This window comes from Falco naumanni, chromosome 2, assembly GCF_017639655.2.
Source record: "Falco naumanni isolate bFalNau1 chromosome 2, bFalNau1.pat, whole genome shotgun sequence".
NCBI lineage: Eukaryota > Metazoa > Chordata > Aves > Falconiformes > Falconidae > Falco > Falco naumanni.
The window spans coordinates 113,260,089-113,274,435 of record NC_054055.1 but is presented as its reverse complement, the minus strand read 5'-3'; the positions used below and the strand labels follow the sequence as shown (position 1 = coordinate 113,274,435).

General features: G+C 36.8%; 1 protein-coding gene across 3 annotated transcripts in view; it reads right to left on the bottom strand.

Annotated features, from left to right (window-relative positions):
* The window catches only part of CADM2 (cell adhesion molecule 2), a 670,184-nt gene that overhangs the window by 222,655 nt on the left and 433,182 nt on the right, over positions 1–14,347 (bottom strand). For 2 of the 3 annotated variants that reach the window (XM_040582919.1, XM_040582921.1), the window contains exon 2: positions 11,411–11,437. The exons of the other annotated variant lie outside the window; for it this stretch is intronic. In XM_040582919.1, coding sequence (XP_040438853.1) covers positions 11,411–11,437 — 27 coding nt within the window. The remainder of the gene's footprint in view (positions 1–11,410; positions 11,438–14,347) is intronic. 3 annotated transcript variants of the gene reach the window in all.

Sequence of the window (14,347 nt, the reverse complement as noted above, 5' to 3'; positions counted from 1 at the left end):
TGAACCCCAGGTGGAACACTGCAGACCATTTTGCTCACTTCATTCCACAGCAGCCAGTTCACACTGCGGCACGCTGGAGAAGTATAATATAGCCCAGGCCCTCTTTGAAAGAGGAAAGACTGAAAAATATCTGGCTGTTTACCAAAACAAAGACTAACAGAAGACATAAACTAAAGATATTTTTGACATAAGAAAAAGTAATGTGAATAAGCTGATTCTAGAATTAGAAGACGACAGCAGACACTTCCAAAGGAAGGGTTCTAGCTGAAGAGGAAAACAAACCAAAACCAAACTAAATGAAAAAAAACTTCCAAAACCCAACCAACCAACTGGAACCCCCAGCTTTTCAGAAGAATGACTGTACGGAGGAGGTAGTACGTGATGTCTATAAAGAGAAACTGGACTTGATGATCAAGGATATCTTTTATAGCTGCCAACATTCCTGAATACCATGCACAATTTGCTTTTAAAAAGCAGCCAAAGGGCTAGAATGCTGTACCTCAAAAAGTCAATCGATTTCATGTCCTTTGGAAAACATGTAACATTCTATAGGTAACACTGACAAGTTTACAGCTGAAATCCCTGATACGACATCTTATTTTAAGGAATTGTCATGAAAAATAATGCTTCGCTTTTCACAGAAGCACTAAAGAATGTAAGATTTATTTTGAAAAAGCTAAAGTTATTAAAATAGTTGACACTAACCTACACAAATGACTGAATATATTTTGAAAGATATTTAGATCAAATCAAGACAGTAGCTGAATAGAGGAGAAGGAACGATAGAAGATTACAAAACAGCCTCCTGTCTTAGTGGGACATGCCAGAAGGATTTTAAACAAATAAAATTAAAAAAAAAATGCAAAGCATGAGGGAAGGACCAGGAGAACATGCTATATTGGTTGGCAGGCAAAGTGGGTACCACAGTGTAACACATCACCTTGCAAACACTGAGATCGGCAGGGGCAGAAGCTATCTGAAAGTAAACAGAAGGGGAATGCGGGCAGAGTACATTTTGAGTGCATTTCCCTGATGCTGGAACTTGCTTCCTAGCTGGTGTCCCAGAAACCAGAAATTTGTAACCTTTCAACAGTGTTACAAAGACCTATTTTTTCTCCTGAGCTTCTGGAGAAAGAAAAAGCCAAAAATCAGAGGAATATTATCATGTCTGCTCTGGAGGAGCATTTATTTTACTAGTCTGCCTCCTGGGGAATACTTACTGTTGGAATCGGATGGGCAGTCCATTATGATACTCATTACAAAAAATTAAATTCTGTAAGAGAAAGCCAACCATGAGAGGAAAGCCTATTCATCCTATTAATTTCTGTACATAAAATTATCTGAAAAGAATGGAGAATTATTAGCTCATTAGTTTTATACACTTGTAAATTCCTAAAATGTAAATGGACATCAATGCAGGGATTGATAGTTTCCCTTCATTTTTGAGCTGCTACTTGGGAAGCATTAGCTGACACACTTTACACTTCCAGAAAGCAGTGACAAATAAATACAGTAAGTACTATTCCCCAAAACAAATGGAAACAAATAATTCTGAAGGAAACTAAGAAATGAAACAAAGGGATCGCAGATGACAGACACCTTGAATCTACTAAGTATGGCATGAAAAGGAAAAAAATCTACCTTGAGAAACTTATGATTATGTACAATTGTTTCAAATCCAAGGACAATAAATCCTTTAAGTACTTCTCCTGATGCACCACATGCAACATGTATTATGCATGTATACAGAAATAACAATAATTATTAGAAAAAAAACATGAATAGAAAAGCCATCCATCATAAATGAAAAAATGGTTGCAGTACATTCAGCAACAGCAAACAAATGAAACCTGAGCCTGTGGGAGATCAGCTGGATGTATTGTATCATGCACAGGTACTGATATAAATCAGAAGTCTATAGTCTTATCTTCGCTTACACATTCTTAACCAGTACAGTCAGGAAAGCCAGAATCTGGCAAACTGACAGGGATTTCTAATAGCAGCTGTAAGACACGTGGGGACCCACAAAGACCAGGTAGAGCCTCTGGCGCTGGCCACTGCAAAGGCCCACAGCATTTTTAGCCATTGCACACGATTCTTCTCCATTGCCCTCTTTCCAGTGTTTCCCTCCTTTCTGAAAGCTTCACTTAATTTTATTTTGAACTCCTTAATTCTCTTGCTAATTTCCCTTTAAAGGATTTTTGTCAAGTTACAGCATTTTAAAGAATTTTCCTCATATTTTATAAACACCAGAATAAACATAGAAGGTTGTCAGGTTGGTATAATGACTTTTTGTTTGTTATTAGCTCCTTGGAGAGCCCATGAACAGAATGCTGACATAACAAATAAAAGAGCCAACATTTTCAGTGTTTTTTTCTTTATTATTAAATCTTTTACCAGGTTCAGAGATATTGTATATAAGTGTTCACCACAAAAAACCCCAAACAAACAAAAATATAACAACAACCACTCCAACAAAACAACAATATTTATTTATTATAATTACAGCTTCAATAAATCAGCTTCTGGACCTGATTTCATAGAATCATGCTCCTAAAAAGGAAAATCTAAGATTTTTCACTTTCCTGGGATACTACTACTGACACAGCTACAGCAATCTGTGAAGAACAGGAACACCCTTATTCATCTGTTTAGCCTCCTGAGAGCCAGCAACAGTTTCCAAAACATAAAAGAAATAGGTTCCTACTGAAATTTGCATTTATTTGCAATGGGACAAAATAGAGCTTTGGTTCTTTCACTTGAGCTAAGAAGCTAAATAAAGGCAATATGATGTTGCAAGCTAGGTATTGTAAGAGATGAAATTCACTTTATCAGCTTAACGGAAAAGGTGTTGGGTATTCTGCAATCAGGTGAGTAGTAAGTCAAGATCTTAACTCAGAACCAACAACCTAAGGTACATAGTAAGTGAACACTGTGTACCTCCCCCCTTCTCTAATGATCCACCAGCTGTGGTGATCAATAGATGCACATGAATAATCCCATCATTATTTCTAATCAGACCAGATTTTTTTAGGTCGTTGTGTATGAACAGCACAGGGACAAAAATCCCTACATAGTACCCTGCTCAAGTGTCTTCCACTACCTTTGCCTTAAATCCAGTCCATAATGTAATTAAAACGTGAGGAAAACCTTGAAGTTATTATTAGCCCTTGAAAGAATCACTCAGTTATGCACAGCATAATAATTACAAAGAACTTCTAGTGATCCTCTATAGAACAATGGTAGCACACACGGAAAAGCCTTAACTTCCTTCCTTCTGTCCCTACGCCCAATCCAAGAAACCAAGCAAGTATTAATATAAAGCACAAAACGTTAGCAGCGATAGTGAATCCTCAGCCATTTAAACACCACGCGTTTCACTGACCACTGACGACTAAAGTAAAACAAATTCTCTGAAGATCTGATCTCACAAAGAGTTTTAAGAAGCAAATCTTGAGAAATGAGCTACTGTGAAGAATCAGTGTAAATCCTATGTTTTTTTCAAAGGAGCATTTGAGAAAAGAAAAGAAAAAAAAAAACAACCAATTTTTTTTTTTTTTTTTATTTAAAAGCACTCTCTCAATTTCCTTTGGCTATAAAAGCATAATGGAACAAAGCCAAGCCTGAAAGAAAAGCCTATGCTTTTAAGAGTGTCTATAACTATCAACAGAGAAGTAAAAATCGGTGATCATGGGTTTGCTGTAACCCATACACCAACAGCATGTTTTGTCCCATCTTTAGGTATTGCCATCAAAGCCCTTTTCTCTATCAGAATTTTGTCTCAATGCAAGTTGAGGAATTTAAGTATTTGGGACAAAATGAAGCTGACAACCTACTTGAGAGCAGCAGCTCCATCCAGCTGGCAGGTATTAGGAAATCATGCCCAGCAATTCCATAACACGTATAAAACAGGTTGAACACATCTTGGGTACTCACTATATCCTTTTGATTGTGCCTAAATTAAAAGTCTAGACTCTGAAGCAAAGAGTTTTGTATGGCTGAAATATGAAAATTCACTTCAGTGGGCCAGCACGCAGCAATATATGTCTGTCTCATGGGTTCACAATACTTCCATATTCGAAATGCAACCCACTGCCTATGAAAATTCTTTGCAGATAGCCATAAGGGCTCAATGCTCAATACCATGACCAGATTTACAACAGTATATCCATTCAGACAGCAAATAAAGCAACTAAATTTCCAGCAGAGTTCTATTCAAGTATGGCAAGCTCTCCTAATACGCTGCTTTTGACAGTCTGGTCTCAAATACTTAACAACCAAACGAGGGCAGACAAATTGAAAAAAAGCAATCAGAATCTGTATTAACCATTGCAGAGGGAAAAGTCGCCTCTCTGAAAGTTGGGGAATAAGAACTGACAAAACGCTTTAGTCGATGATAACCGGGTCACTTCTAAAGGGAGCATCCTCCCTAGAGTTGCTCTCCCATAACCATGTTGCACTTCACAAGAATGACAACAAACATTATTTTACTCCATTCCAAACTCTTCTATACTGGCTATTAAACTATTTAGTCAATACATGACTGACATGTTGGCTCAGTGTAGAAGCCTCTCAAATGAAAAGGGCACGTCAACAGCAATAGCCTGCCCCTACCAATCTCTTCTCACTGGGGCTTTGTACTTTCCTTTGCTATTTCTGTGCTGCTAGAGCTACTTTGTATCATGGTGATCAACAATTTTAATGAGCATGTTACATTACTGAGACTATTAATGGTTGCTTTGTTTACATCTATTCTGGAAAACATACCAAAATAAAATGCATTCAAAGCAGCAGAGAGGACACATCGGCTTGTGTAACTGCTGTTTGCAGTGCTGCTAACATAGTCCCTCAATCTAAGAAGGGAAAAGCCAATTCATGTTTTCTCAGTCTCCTTAGTAGGTAGCAGAAGTTAGGACCTTGAATGGCAGAAGGATGCTGGCTGGAACGACAACAGCGAGCATTTGGACTGTCACCGCACATTATGTGGAAATCTCAGCTGTCTCAGTATTGGAAAGATCTTACAGATACCAGGGCCAAGTATCTCCCAAACATCACTGCAAAGGGTAAAGAGCAGTCAACAACTTTGTGAAGAACTATTATCATCAATATAATTACAGCTTTCTCCCTCCAAGGATCAATTAGAGTTTGTAAGGGGAAAAAAAAACCCAACAGCCCACCAATATAATCTGTGAATCTTCTAAATAGACCCTCAGCACTCAGGGAACTACTTCTCCAAATCGCTTTTGACAACTGGCATATATATTATACTGAAGTAGATATATATTTATTTTTTTTAAGTCTAATGTAATTGTATGTTTTATGCTATCTCACGGAAAACTGGAACTGAAATAATCTATGATCTTGATCGAACATGGACTTCTGCATTTAGAAGGATTTAAAAAACAAAAACAAACAACCAAACCCAACAAAACTAAATAAAAAAAACCCAACAATTTTTTACATTTAGAGACTAACCATTACATTGAAAATTCCACATTCTATTCACCAAATTAAAAGAAGAACTGGAGGAACACTGTAACAATTGCCTACCTAAATAAATTTCCCAAATACCTGCTCCTGTGTAAGTGTTAGCAATGTTTCATGTATGCCTTCACAGTCCTTCTGCACTCGTAATATGGGAAATTTCAAACTTATGTTTTTCTTTTTCTGTGCATTGTTGTCACAGACAAGCATCAAATGTTGTTCTTCATCACCACTTCCATCCCCATCAGAAAACACCGAATATGAGAAAACTCTGGCCTTGAGTGCCATAAGAAACCACTGAGGAAGACCATGGCAGATGTAGGAATGATATCCAGACCTTTCAAAGTCACAGGTTTAGGCATTGGACATAATTTAATTAGCACAGAAAAGCACTGCATCTCAGAAGTTATGTACTGGAAGCAGTGACTTAACTACAGGGGAGGAAATACCAAACAGACAGTAAAGGAATGGTTATTAAGGCTTCACTAGCTCTGTTATTCCCCTCCAAAAGTACAATGAGTTATAAATACCAAAGATGATTTTACTGCCTTACAATGACATATGACAATTAGAGGGAAAAACTATACTTTGAATAAAAATATCAGCAGAATATTTTCCAAAGAAGATCACTTTTTTTTCAATAGCACTAGAAAATATCTGAAAAATTTCAATCAAGCTTCAGATCATGCTATGGTACTACAAGAGCCTTAGCAAGTTTTTTGTAATGACCTTGTATTAAAGGTGGAATCTGACAGGTTTTCATTTCCACATGTCTCAGTGGTGAAAGCTTGTAACCATAAGTAAATGTTCTTTCAAACTACTGTGAGTTATGGAGTTTCCCATGGCTTTGTATTGGATTCACACTTTCAACATCTGTATACTTCCACAAGTTTGTATTTTTTTCCACAACGTGTGTCATATTTATGTAGATTTTACCATGAATTATGTATCCCTCAATAAAAAAAAAATAATAAAAATAAACAAACACAAAAAAATGCCCAAACAAAACAAAACAGACCACCTCTGTTACAGTAGAGCTAATGCCTGACTGGTGTTAATAGCTGAAGAGCTCACAACTTTGTGAAGATAATGCAAAGACGACAAATAGCAGTATTTGGTCTCCTTTGTGTACATTTATTTCATCGTGTTCCTAACATGGGCAGCTGCTCTGTTACTACTTGATTTCAGGATAATATGGGATAGATAATACCTCAAAGGAGATATCTGCTTGGCTAGTTACATGTACGAAAGAGTCAAAACCATAGGTCTTCCACACAGGGAATACTGAGCAACACAATTTATCCTGGTTTGTCTGATTTTTCAGGCAAAGCAACGCGATGAATCAAACCTATTATTTACCAAGATGACAAACACTTATGTAGGGCAATGAAATAAACTTTATCATATGCTGTAAGAAAATCAAAGAGACAGTTGGGTAGAACATGACCATTGATGAAGATGCAGTGAATTCTTGATAAACAAATTGATTCCTCAGTAAAAGATAACATGAGTCATTGCACAACTATCCAGGCAGTAACAGTATATTTGTACAGCATTCTTCACACGATCCCTCCTGACTTAAACTTCAAATAAGCTGATACCAATTTTGTTGACATAATGAGAACAAACAAAATAAATCAAGTGAATGAAGTCCAGAGTGATCTTTGCCTCTTGGATGAGATGCATTTAGACAGTGTATCAACTGCTATGATGATTTATATTAGAGATCCAGTTGTATGCTTTAAGTAGTGTTGTTAAAGTTTAAATTTAATCTTCTGTTTCTGAAGGAAAATCAGTCTCATCTTTTAAAAGCAAAGCATAAAAAACATACCTCTGTATTTGTAGAAGACATGACTAAAAGAAAAAAAGCACTTTTCCATGGAACTCAAAAATAACGACGATTTCTTTAGGACACATGGGATACAAGTCAAGAAAAGAGGCATCTCAAAAATCTCCTGGATATCCAACGGGTTATAGAAAATCAACCTATCAATATCAAACTTGTGAGGCAAGTGAATTAGTGTTAAAGGCATTTACAGTACTTAAAAGTGTAGCATTATCAGAAAAAAGTTTGGTGGTAACCCCTATCAATAGGACATCCCCTAGAACCCACAGAAGTACAGCTTTTACAACAGTTTTGGAGAGAGAACAAAGCGCTGTGTATGTATAGACTGAGTGGACGGTACAGTAGCACTTTGTTATAAAAAACAGTGGGATCATGATATGAATGCTATTTCTCCCCGAGGAAATTAAAAATAGAATTTCATACACAGCTAAAATGAGGGAAAGATGCATGGCAAAAATAGCTACCAATCCACCACATTTTTATGGAGATTGGATAGTACAAATCCTGCAATGTTAAGGCAGTTACATCTTCCCCTCTGCAAAGTATCTTCTTGGGACTTGGGACTCTTGGGAATTTCGCCATTTGTGATCTGTGGGCCTCAGGAGTCTTAGGAACAAGAAGGAATGTTGTACTTCCCAACAGGCAGTTAATAAAAGTTTTTTTTTTCTGGGGAACTTCCTTTCTCCTCCTGAAACAGCTGTTGGCCTTTTAATTTTTTTTTTTTAATAGGATATTATCATATTCTTCCACACAATTCCCAATACTAAAAAAAAAGACAACCCATAAAAAATCACCACCACCACCACCCCCCTCATCCCCAACTATCATAAATTCCAATTTCAATTTTGAAGTCAAGTGCCTAACTTCATGAGGTTAGTGGGGCAGTTCTGGAAATAACTTTTTTAATACCAGCTGACACAGACTGTATCAGAGAAGTGAAAATGTGGACCACAGAACTCCATCTCTCCACTAATTAGATTTGAATGAAGACACTTGGCCTCTCTCTTTCACCTGCTGACTAAGAATTGACACATCATTAGCAGCTATGACAGGACCACTGAGCCTGGAAACTGGTGTTAACTGCTGCCAGAAGATAATCTGCAACAGTATTGTCACCAAAAACTCATAACAGCCCTTCTTAACCTTCTTAAGAGGTCAGAAGGTCTTCAAACAGGTGCTTTGATAGAGGAAACGCTCATTTATACAGCTCAAGTTGAACAAATCTCATCTGGTGTATTTAGGAACAGTCCTTAAAACATTCATATACCGAAACCACTCTAGTCAGTCTGAGATTTTCAGGTGACATCTTTGGTTTTTGCTTCACCATATTCAGCACTACGAATGACCATTTTTCTGTTTAATTTTTTACCCCTTACTCCTTCAAATCCTTCTGAACTAGATTTCTTGAAAATGTCGCAAGTATTCTGTTCAGAACATGACTGTTCTGTGGCAGCATCTGTGGCAACCCAAGGTATTCCAAAGCAAGAGCCTTCCTTCTATGTAAAATCCAAGTATTTGCTCTTTTAGGACACCACCAAAAATTTTCATGTACTTTCTTCTAGGCAACAGAAAGTATTAAAAAGAAATCAGAAAACCATGGTAAAATAAAGCCACGATAGCGCAAATTTAACCTGGAACTGTGGAATCTCTGACCCTTAGATACTTCAATTCGACTGGAAGGCTCTGGGCAACCAGATCCAAGTGGGTCTTACATGGTGGCTAGGTCCAGATGACCTGCAGACCAAGTGACCTTCCAAACTAAACTGATTCTAAGTGCCACAAAGTAAGGGTCAGCTAGAGAGTTCCACAGTTGCTTTACACCACTTAATATAAACACCCTCCAACAGTCTGAGAAAATGCTTAAGGGAACAGTGCTGAATGCAATGTTTGTGAACAAGGCCTCTGATATTCTGCTTATAGATGACAACGGAGACCAGCAGCAGTTTTCTCACTCTAACAAAGCACAAACAAAATTTCAAGACAGGTGGTCCAACAGGGTATCACCCAATAACACGACCCTCAGACCTCAGGGCAGGCATGAGCATCAACTTCACCTCGCTGCAAATGACAGCACAAACACCAAACGTTCAGAGAGGAAACTTGAAGATACATAAATAGGAGCATAGATTTAAAAGTCCTGGATTTCAGGGAGATAAATCCCCAAAAAGAAACTTCTGCAGCAAAGCGTTCTCTTGGTTGTGAGTTGCTGTTTCCAGTGTTGTGTTAGACAACTGCTTGCCAGCTGTTCTTCAAAAGGAGGAACAGATCCTTCTTTACTGCTTGGACAGAGCAATGTGAAAAGCAGTAAGATGTCAGCTACTTTATGTCTTCTACCACAGGGGATTACAAGATGGGTCCTATGCTTTTGGCAAAAGAGAACCGTTGCAGGACTGAATTCCTTGTAGATATCGGGTACGTCTGTCACAGGGCTGTTCAGCAGCAAAGGAAAAGCTGATGACTTCCTGAAGTCACTGTGCAACTCAGCAAGAGAGCTCCAAAGATAATGTATAGCTACAGATTATGAGATTTCCTCTTATCACGGTGCCAAACCCTGTTTACTATATATAGTTTCAGCTGTTTATTCAATATGAATGTGCACTTCTGAATTAAGAGTGTGCTCACAGATGAGTGGGGCCCATGAGTAATTCTGACTCATAATTCCTGTGCCTCCAGGGCAGTTTCTGTGTGAATGGCAATATACGAGTACATCAAGTAATTGCTGAATACTGATGAGATTATGCTTATTTGTGCTTAAAGTTTGTTTCCGTGGATGGTTTTTTGTTTGTTGTTGGTTTTTTTTTTTTCATTGATTATGAAAGTCTTAAACTCCTGACCACTGTTACACAGCACCGCAGAGGAGTATATGGCAGTACAGAGAAGAGTAAAGCAAACTTCATAGCATGCACAGACGAATATGTGAATCCAACATCATCTACTCCCCTCACTCAGGACATCCAATGCATGCAGTTTCCGAGAAAAAGAATTTACAAAAAGCCATGCAAGGGTTTAAAAAAACCAAACGCCACAACTTGAGCAGTATTTTAGTTATTGAATTAATTATTCTAACACATAAACACCATCAGTTGCCTGTGTTTTCTTTGATCACTATTATTGTTCCACATCTACAAGATAGACAATGTATATAATTGAACTTCAGGAACACTGTGAATACTGGTGTTCTTAAAGTCCACACTGCATGTACCCAAGCATAAACATTTGCCTTAAAATCCTATGTTTAATTATCAAACAACTTTATCTACCAGAAATGTTAGATGAATTTAGTAAAATAAAACTTTTCATGATTTTATATGAAAATATATGTTCGCATATATATGCACACATATGTATATATAAATGTGTATGCATACATTTATACGTATATGCAAGAAAAAATACACCTTTCAGGTTACATTTGCTACATCACTGCTTCCTTGAAATTCAGGAACTGTTTTAAGGCACAACTGACCTTACATGATTAGTTCTGAAAGGTTTACTTCTTTGCCACACTGATTTGTGACAACCACCTTGCTGCTCTGAAGTCATAAATCTCTGCAGACATTATAGGATGCCTCTCTCTATATTGGCATGCTATCAGAAACAGTGATGATCATTTTATACTACTGCAAAAAGATGGGGAACGCTTAGGAGACACTTCTGTTCATTGTTCTCTGTTCAGATATTTATGACTATATCTAGAGATAAAAAAATATAAATTGCATTTACATATTTATGAGCACTTTGATGCAATATCTTCATTTCGATCAAAATGCCATCAATAACCCTACGTTACTATAATGCAAGTCAGAAATCTAACTACAATACATTTGGTTTTATCTTTTTTCCTAAGAACTTCCTAAATTAAAACTAGTAACAAAATAGAGTATGAGTAGTGATGACTGATAAACAATGAAAATAGTCTGCACTTAGGGGCAACTACAAAATGGTAAAAACCTAATCTCTTATACCATGAGACCTAAAAATATCTTTCTTCGCTTTGAGAAGCAGAAAAAAACCTTGTGAGAAAATACGTGGGCTGCAGAACCATGCAATGCAAATTGAAGAGTGCAGGCAGAAACTCACCTCTAGCTTTGTTCTTTGTAGCAGCCACTGGAAGCAAGGAAAAGATTGCACAAGAAGAAGAGAACAAAGATAGATTAGACAGAAGATTGAGCAAGTTAAGAATACAGAGAAACTTTATCACTATTGATTCAAAGCTAACAAACACCGTTTCTAGGGTTATTTGACCTATTTATTTGAGAAACTGCAGTACTAGGAGATAGTCAGATCTATGATTCTGTCAGATGATGTGTGTTGAGAATTTAGAAAATATATCACAAAACACACTCAGAAAGCATGACGAGAAGTGCAGAAAAATCATGGACCATTACTCACAAGTAAGTGAAAACATATGCACACAGATTTGTGAATTCTGAAACTTACAGCACAATTTGCCTTGCCAGAAGTATATTCTGAAGTACCTAAACCTTACGTCATTCCCTTGCTCCTGTCTCTTAAACCACCATTCACCTGTGAAGCTCATGCAAACAAACATCAGTTAAGCTGCTGTTACCATTATTAATAACCTATGTTATACGGTTGTTGTTTTCCTTCATTGAAGTCTGTATCTTCGGATTGTTTGTGCATTGTAACGGAGCATGCAAGGCAGAAGGAGCAGACAATACTTTAATAAGCAGTGATCAGTGTTCAGACTCAAAGAAAAAGGGACAGACACTACAGCCTTCTTGCATCTCCTGAAGCAACCGTTTAATGCTGTGAGTTCTAAAGGGATAACACGGTCACAAAAACAATAGCTTAAAATGTTCTGCTAACATCTGCCCTACTGCCAAATCAACAGAATCATTACTTTCTGTTTTCTGACGCTTATAGATAATGTTGCTGAAATATAATATTAATCAGAACCTGAAGAGAAAATGGAATCACTGTTATACTGTACACTGTTATATACACTGTTAGCTGTAAATTACACAGAAGATAATACCCACAAGTCTTTAAACTCTCAAGAGCACTCTGAACAGGCATTCATTTAAGATAATTTTCATAAAAAAGGTACCTCAGAAAAAAACCCCGTAATTCTTCTTCTGCTGGCCTGTCTAAGGCAGAGCTACATGAACAATTCAAAGGCAGCTAGAATTGTGACCAAAAGACAGAAGAAAAAAAAAAAAAAAGGAGAAAGACCAAAATCCCTTTCTGCTTTCCCTGCTTCTGTTGTTCACACCAAAAGGTTCCATGTCAGTTTTTGTTGGTTTTCTTTTTTTCACCTTACCTAGTCAGATGCCTCACCAATCGGTCTCTACTTAGACAAGTAAAAAAAGCATGGCAGTGAAGGCCAAGCTGCCATACATGAAGAAATTATTGAAATAATAAAACTTCTAACTGTATGAATGCATTAAAAATGTCAATTGTCTAGATTTCTTTCTTTGATTTTTTTGTGTTTTTTTTAAAAATTATTATTATTATTATTTATTATTCCTTCACTGATTCCTTCTCTATTTCCAGATGTACTATTCTGCATTGTCATCATTCTCCTGGCAGTGGAAACAAAGTAAAAAAGAAAAGCAGTCCCATGATGTCTGAAATCAGCTGTACTCCATGGAAGAGCTCTGCTTTGGTGGAGGTACAACAAATCATGATGCTTCTGCAGAGCTCTTTAAATATGGGTGTTCAACAACACATATTTACCCACAAAACAGCCAGTAAATCTTACATGCAATAAAAATTGCTCCTGTAGTAAACAAAATTAATGGTGCCATTCTAATTTTGTAATAAGTGAACAGTTTCTCCTTCATGCAAATATAAGTTGATAATGAATGCGTTGAGTTCATCAGCCTGCTCATTTTCTTATGCTTCCCTTTCTTTTTCAGTCCTGAGAATTACATCTACATGAATGCATTGTCACTTTGAGCCAGAATAAACATAAGAAAGGTCTGGAGGAAACACACCCTCCCCCAGTGATTAAAAAGCAACAGGGGACTTTATAATCACATTATTCATTCAGAATAATATATATACATGTGTGTGTGTATATGAAAATTAAATATGTACTTTTAATTGTTCAGAATATAAACACACAGATATATGCATATGTGAATTATATAATCTTTGTGTATGTAGGTACATATATATATGTGTATATATATAACACACACACATGTATAGTAAAAGAATCCAACCGTTCTATGATTAGACAGCTTTATTTTGAAGCATGAGCACTAGGTAGAGAATTATTACCTATCATGTATCAGTAAATAAAGAAAAGATATAAATGAGGTTGTACATTATAATTGGAAGTAGGACAGGTTACTAAGCTTGTTAGTCCAATTATAACTCTCTGCAAATCCACTAATAGAGGACTAGATGACAGTAACCTTCTTAAAAATGTCATGTTCGATACTTGTAAGTTTTTCCATTGACAGCACGGTCCAATTACAAGTCAATTCGTAAAGTTCAAACTGCACAACAGCCAAATTAGCTGAAAATGGTCTTTCAAGATATAATTCTGCCTACAGAAGGGAACTAGCTGGAGCTGTTTCCATCAATGACCCATCTTTTTGATACCTAGCATGAGGGAAAATTCCTTTTCATTGTCATCATTGAGGCCAGTGTTTCTTTTCTCAAAGGTGAAATAATTTTTCTCTTCCCTCTCTAGTCTCCTTGTCACTCTGTTGTAAAGAGAAGACGATTTTCAACCTATATCCAATATGTTTGAAAATTTTTATCCACCTCTTCTTCTTCTTAATAAATGAAAAGTCATAGGAGGAGACAAGTATAGATAAATGTTTCAAATCAGCATCATCAAGACTGAAATTTAGCAGAGGAAGGCTGATCTCTTGGTTAGAGCACCAGATATGGGATAACTTCGCTTTTTATGCCACAGAAGTCAGTTACAAAAGACTTGTGGGTTTCAACAAACAACATTACAAAGGATCTACATTTGCTTTACGTGCTCAGCAAGTCAACTGATTTCTCTGCATTTCACATAACACGTTCTCTTTTTCC